At 38.1% G+C, this 7,500-nt stretch overlaps 1 protein-coding gene across 1 annotated transcript in view; it reads right to left on the bottom strand.

Moving 5' to 3' along the window:
* The window catches only part of LOC144958781 (uncharacterized), a 35,260-nt gene that overhangs the window by 14,721 nt on the left and 13,039 nt on the right, over nt 1–7,500 (bottom strand). The window contains exons 6-7 of the mRNA XM_078890986.1: nt 5,434–5,623; nt 30–147 (exon numbers count right to left, since the gene is read on the bottom strand). Coding sequence (XP_078747112.1) covers nt 30–147; nt 5,434–5,623 — 308 coding nt within the window. The remainder of the gene's footprint in view (nt 1–29; nt 148–5,433; nt 5,624–7,500) is intronic.

Genomic DNA, 7,500 nt, shown 5'->3' with positions numbered 1-7,500 from the left:
CTGTAAAACTAGTAAAAGACAAACCCTACCTTGAATGATATTTCCAGATTCTCGCCACCCCAGAGCTTGAGGCCAGGGTCGTATGCGCCCAAATGATGAAACCATTTCCTTGATATAGCGTATAGACCCCCTGGCATGGTTGGAGATCTGAAATGGTGATGGTTAAAACTGTCGTACTCTAGAGAAACACACATTTAATTTAAAAAGTTGGCCAGAAAACTCGTCCTTCAAATATCGATCGATTTAAATGACCCTCATCTTGGCAAAAACCTCTTAAACCTGGGACTTCGCGTTGTAGAAGAAAGCCGGGGTTTAGACCGATTTCTATTACATTGGACGTGCTACTCTAATATTATATATTATATTATATTATCTCATCTCATGTAGTTCCATATCTGAAGCAGACGTCGGAGGTCATCTTCCGCCAAGCTGATCTATCTCTTGCCAATTCTATTAAAGCAGCGCCACCTTTCTCAGCTTCACCTGTCCAAGTTCTTATCCCTTTCAAATACGTTATTCTTTGTCTTCCTCTTATTCTTTTTCCATTCATCTTTCCAGTCAAGGCGAGTATTTCCAAACCAGGGTGGCGGATAATGTGTCCTAAAAATTCCATTTGGCGTTTGATGATTTTTGTTATCAGTGATCTTTTTCTGTTTGCCATTTCTAAAATTTCTTCATTTCTTTTCCTTTCCATCCATGACACCCTCATCATTCTTCTGTAAAACCACATTTCCACTGCCTCCAGTCTTTTAACCATGGTCTTGTTTATGGTCCAGCTCTCACAACCATATAGCAGCACAGACAGTACAGGACTTTGATTTTTGTTTTCATGCTAATGTTCCTGTTTTTCATAATTGTATGCAGCTGGTTGAATGCATTCTTCGCCATACCTATTCTTTTCTTTATTTCACAATCTGATTTTCCATTGGATGTTACATTGAAGCCTAAATATTTGAAACATTCAACTTGTTGTATTGTTTGTCCTCTGCTTGTTATTACACAGGCTGGTGGGTTATTATTTTTAGATACCGTCATACATTCTGTTTTAGATATATTCAGTTCCAGTCCCATATTTTCACTACTCCTGACTACAACATCCAGTAATTCTTGTAGTTCATGTTCAGATTCTGCCAGTAGAACCGTATCATCTGCATACCTCAGATTTGTTACATTCTTTCCTCCAATACACACCCCCTTCTTATGTTCGATATCTCTTAATATCATTTCACTATAGAGGTTGAATAAATCTGGAGACAAAACACACCCCTGCCTAACTCCTCTTCTAATAGGTGTAAAACTGCTTAGTTCGTTGTCAACACGCATTGCTGCTTCTTGTTCCCAGTACAAATTCCGTAATATTCTTAAATCTTTACCATCAATGTCCAAGGATGATAGAATTTTGAATAGTTTTTCGTGTTGTACTTTATCAAAGGCTTTTGAATAGTCGATGAAACACATATACAGATCTTTATTTACTTCAATACATCTTTCCATCAGCATTGATAATGTGAATATTCCATTTCTGGTACCCTTGTCCTCAACAAAACCAAATTGCATCTCCCCAATTTCAGGTCGTATTTTATTTCTTATTCTTAGTAAAATTATCTTCAAAAGAATTTTTGTGAGGTGGCTCATTAGGCTAATAGTTCTGTGTTGTTCACAATCAAATGCCCTGGCTTTTTTGGTAGTGCTATAAAAATGGATCGTTTCATATCAGTTGGCATTTTTCCTGTGTCATACACTTGATTTAGAAGGTTTGTGATGAATTCAATCCCCCATTCACCCAGGCCAGTCAAGGCTTCAATTGTTATGGCATCAGGTCCTGCAGCTTTTCCATTTTTCATGCTTTTCATGACGTTCCTAACTTCATCTTTCATTATAGAAGGCCCTTCCAGTTCTTTTATCATAGGCATTTCTCCTCGATTATCAAAAAAAAGTTCTTCAATATATTCTGACCATCTGTTTAGAATGCAGTCTTTGTCCATGATGGTGTTTCCACGCTTGTCTTTGATGCATCCACTTTTAGCACCTGATTTAGTTTTGTTTGTCACTTCTTTGATTTTCTGATGGAAGAATTTGCCATTTTTTTCTTTGCAGGACATTATATAGTGACATTGTTCATTTATCCAGTCTTCTTTAGCTTCGTTGCATTTTCTTTTTATCTGCCTGTTCAGAGTCTTGTATTTTTCTTCCTGATTTTTGGCCTTTCTTCTCTCATTCATTAGTTCTAATATCTCTGGAGTAATCCATTTCTTCTTCTGCAACTTAAGTGTGGTTGGAACATTTTCTTCTAATGATGCAGCAACACTGTCTTTAAACTGCTCATATTTCTCTTCTATATCTGTTAGTTCTCCAAGCACTTCAAACTTGTTTCTTACTGATAGTTCAAATTTTTCTTGTATCTTCTGTTCCTCCCGGAGAATGTCTAGTTGCTATTTAGGTTTAGCCTTTGCTCTTTTGCAGATTTTCAATTTAACTCGTATGGGGCATAGCACAGGTATATGATCGCTGTTACAGTCAGCCCCCGGCATAGATTTGGCATACAAAACCGAGTTTCGGAAACGTTTGCTGATGAGTATGTAATCTATTTGGTTTCTCACTCCATTCCAGGACTTTTCCATGTCCACTTCCTTCTATTGTGGTTTGTTGACCAAGTATTTGTGATTGTCAGATCATGTTGACGGCACCATTGAATAAGACGATCACCTCTGTCATTTTTGTCTCCCAGACCATGTGGGCCACAATATCTTCTATTCTTTCTCGGCCCACCTTGGCATTAAAATCGCCCATGATGAGTTTTATGTCTGAAGACTTAAACTGATGCATTGCTTTATCTATTTGTTGATAGAAATTTTCCACTTCTTCATCATCGTGACTGGTGGTTGGGGCGTATATTTGTAAAATATCAAAATCAAAAGGTTTTGCTTGTAGTTTGATTGCCATTACTCTGTCTGATATGGGCCAGAAACCTTTGACTGCTCGCGCCGTTTTATTATCTAGTATAATTCCAACTCCCTTTGGTGTTCTCCTCCTCCTGAGTATATAATTTTACAGTCATCATAATTAAGTTCTCCTGCTCCTTTCCATCTAACTTCTGATAATCCCAAAACATTGATATTCAATCTCTTCATTTCCATAACTACATTTGCTAATTTTCCTTTCTGGTACAGACTTCTTACATTCCATGTTGCTGTTCGTAATGTTTGGTGGTGCACAGTAGCTGGATGACGGTCGAGAGTCACCTGTTCACCTGCATGACTATCTCTACCGGACGAGGCTGTAATCGAGTTGGGTACAGCTGAGGCGACCATCCCCAACCCAGCGCGTCCACAGGTGGCGGATCGTGGAACGGCCTACAGATCCTGATCTATAGGTTAGTTGTAAAGCCGCGGACCAACTGGCGATAGTCGTGGAGAGTGAGGTTGGGTAGTCTGGCAGCACAGCTACACATACAAAATGCCTCATATACTCTATGAAGGGACTATCAAGGTGAATGGGAGGCGCCTTAAAACCTGCCAAATGCTCCCACTGCCTTGTGGGTTATGACCGGGAGGTCAAAAGGATATGGAGTAAACCAGATATATTATTATTATATTATTCCTCTTATATACCATTATAATATGAAATATTAAACCAGAATGAATAATATATAACAGCTTCGAAAAAAAAAACAAAAAAAAAAAAACAAACAAAATACCAAACAAGCAACGTTTCGGAGTCAAACCCTTCATCAGCCAACAAAAAAAAAACCCAATGGAAACATAAATGAAAATGCACAACATCGATAGGATTGTCACAAAAGAGATGAGTGACGTCATTTTCGTTCTATCTATTCAAATTCTGGGGGGGGGGGGGGGTCCCGATAGCTCAGTTGGTAGAGCACTCGCTTAACACGTAAAGGGACCGAGAACGTGCAGTCGAGATTTTTTTCCTGCCCCCCCCCCCCCCCCCCCCCCCCCCCTCCCCCTACCCCCTCCCCCTCCCCCTCCCCCCCTCCCCCCTCCCCCCCCTCCCCTGTCCACACAGCAGTGAATGAGAAGCTGAGTCTGTTAGATTTGGCGGAACGAACTTTGCGATCGACTCGCGTCCTATCCAATGGATAGCTAGCAATTGCTATTGTCCGTTTCACGCTATAGAAACCGAGATATACTCCGGATCCATGGGTAGAATGGTTCTGAAGAACTTTTATTATAATATGTGTCAGTACATGACATAATCAGTCGGAAGGTGAACATTTTAGATTGGATTTGCATTTTCTGAAAAAATATGCTCACCAGACCATTTTAATCTTTATTTGAAGTAAATCAGGTGATTTTTCATGAAGTTATGGTCAGATGTATGGGAAAAGTATCCAGCAACTTTTTTTTCAAATTTCATACTTTTTCAACTTGCCTGGCTGTAAAACTTATTTAGAAGTGAAATTAAGCTTTGATATTTCCCGAAGATGTACAAAAAGGGTTGATTTAATCATTTATGACAAGAACTCATTTTTGATTTTAAATTGACCTTCTAACTAAACTTGGCAATATCTCAGTTCAAACCTTTTCACCATCCGACTGATTATGTCATTCACTGTACCATATTATAATTATAGTATTCAAATTCTAAAATGCACCACCATTTGGATTCAATAGTCTGATGTCACGTCGCCCAGCAACGGCGGCCATCGTGGTTCTAAACAAGGAAAATCGGTACTTTTTATTCTTCATGCTGGCGAGAACTTTTCATATGCCTTGTGATCAGAATGTGTAAAAGTAAAAACATGATCAGATTTGTTAATGGATTTTTTCCCTCTAGATACTCTATTATGCTCGTCGGAGAAATATTTCATTAGGGCGTCCGCCATAATTCCGATTGTTTAGAGCTAGTTACTAAGTTACCATGTTTTTTTTTGTTTTTGTTTTTAAGTGTTTTACGGCGTGCGACACACTTAGGTTTTTTTTCAGCGCCAGTAAAAAGGAAGAAAATGGGATAGTAAAAAGTTCTAGAATTACAATTAAAGCACCAAAGAAAAAGTAAGACATAGGGGAACTTGGAACAAATAGGGATCAGATGTAGATTCCAAGAGCATATCACAAATGTACTTAGTTTGAGATCACCTATAATTCTCATCTGGACACAAGCACAAAATCCATCAAAGAGGAATACACTCAAATGCTTATATATTATACATTCAAAATAACAAATATAATAATTCATAACAGAGAGATGATTTACAAGAAAAAAAATCATCTCCCAAAACAGTAACTGTGCATTTGACTGTTTCCCTCTCAGTTAAGACTCCGGCCAGGGCCAGGACAAAACCAAGTAATCTCATTCTAAGACAAAGACAGAAAGTAAGTTGGAAAACAGATATAAGGGGATAGAATAAGTTACCATGCGTCATTACGAGGGAAGTGACGTTACGACTGTTGAAGTGTATTGTTCACCCACCTGTAATACCACAAGCCCTTCAACTCTGACTTCTCCCAGCTAAAGGTCAAGGTCTCGAATCTGAGGGTACCCACGTTGTTGTCTGGTAAGATCTGGATGCCAAAATGGCTATTGTCGATGATGTCAATGATGGGAAAGGTCACGGTCTTGGGGTCAAGGACGATTGGGGCTACCAGGGGTTGCAGCCAGCCTGATGATAAACAATACAGGAAATAACAAAACATAGATCTATCGTTGCTAAGTGTTTAGTGAAAAAAAACTCATTACAACCTGATAAACAATACATTAAAAAAAAGATGTATCTATGCTATGCGTTTAGTTAATAAACTCACAACACCCACCAACCAGGGTATAACGTACCATCACATAAAACTGCGTGTAACCTTAAACGTTGATAGTCTGATGAATATAATATTTTAGTGAGAACTACTCATAAAAATGGCTGGCTATTTTATGAATAGTTCTCATTCCATTGTATTTATCAGACCTTAAAAGTTTAAAGTTACAAGTAGTTTTGTGTATTGATACGTTATATCCGTCTGGCTGATGTTGTGAGTTTTTTATTTACCAGACGCACAGGATCAATGCGACAGTGAGATATATATTCAACGAATAAAAATTTATTCAACGATTGCAGAATATTTCCGCATATTTTATTGGTGTGAAATTAGGTGTAAAAGACAGCTGATTGGTAATTATAAATAATCTTTTGGTGCGCATGAATACAAATCCAACGTTTTTAGTTTTGGGTCAAATTGTCATTCAAGCAGAAGGAGAAAGATATAAATTATGGTGAATAGAAGTACTAATACCATACCATTTGGTTACACAATATATAATAATCTTACTTGGAGGGATGGAATAAACGTATTCTGTCATTTCTTTGTATTTATTCAACTCGTTATATTTTTTATCGTGCAATAACAGGTACTCGTAAGCTCGATTGGGCAAGATAAAAATAACTCGTTTCATAAATACAAAGAGTTGAAAGAATCGTATAGACGCAAGCTCGTTGTGTTATTGGGCAGGATAAAAATAAATTGTTTAATAAATACAAAGAGATGAAAGAATCGTATATTATTTCCTTATGTGCTTTAACTTGCACAATTTATCATTACACCAAAAAAAAAAAAAAAATTAAAGAAAGTTTTACTTTCATATATAGCGCACTATCCACTAAACGTGCTCAAAGCTCTTTACAAAGGGTCCCTGACCAACAGCAACGTGTAACCTTTAGGACGAGATATGACGTCGTTTAGGCGATGTTATACAATTTTTTTCCGACAGAGAAAACGCTATTAACGGCTAGGGACACATTTTACAAATGATTACGATGAGAGAATGTGAGTAAAGAGCCTTTTCCAAGGACTCAACTATGCACCGAGCGAGGCTCGAACCCAAGACCTTCCGATCCGAAAGCGAGTGTTATACCACTAGACCACATAGCCGCACGACCAATAGACCAATAGATCAAATATGTGATCCTTCGCCTCAAAACGGTATTAAGTCGGGATGGTTAAGATGTTGAAAATTGAATTTATAGCCAGAAATAACAGACTTGTGTTGAGTTTGTACGTTTTATTGAGGAGAGTGGATATCATTTTTTAGGGTGCTAATGCCAACAATTTATATTTTTGACCAGTTTAACATTAAATTCGGCTTTTAAGCATCTGGTTCGTTCCGACGTAACACCGTTATGAGACGATGGGTCACAAACATGCTAGAGGTGTGTCTTGTATTTTAAAAATAATAATAATGCTGAAAACTTATATAGCGCTATAACTCCGAGACACCAGACTCTAAGCGCGTTACATATTTATTTCACAACAGAATAATTGAGATACACGTCCATGATGCTAATGGGGAAAAAGTGTGATGTCAAACAAAAAAAGAAAAAACAACCCCCACTAGATGGTCTTGTGGTTTGACACTAGCTTTCGGATCAGAAGGTCCTGGGTTCGAGCCTCGCGCTCGGCGCATAGTTGAGTATTTGGAAAAGGCTCTTTACTCACATTCTCTCACCGTACTCAGGTGTAAAACGAGTACCTGGCCGTTAACAGCGTTGTC

The sequence above is a fragment of the Berghia stephanieae genome, chromosome 13, assembly GCF_034508935.2.
Source record: "Berghia stephanieae isolate SIO BIC M18660-M18661 chromosome 13, UCSD_Bste_1.3, whole genome shotgun sequence".
Lineage (NCBI taxonomy): Eukaryota > Metazoa > Mollusca > Gastropoda > Nudibranchia > Aeolidiidae > Berghia > Berghia stephanieae.
Note: the sequence above shows the minus strand (reverse complement) of the source record. Positions and strands in the feature narration are given on the sequence as shown.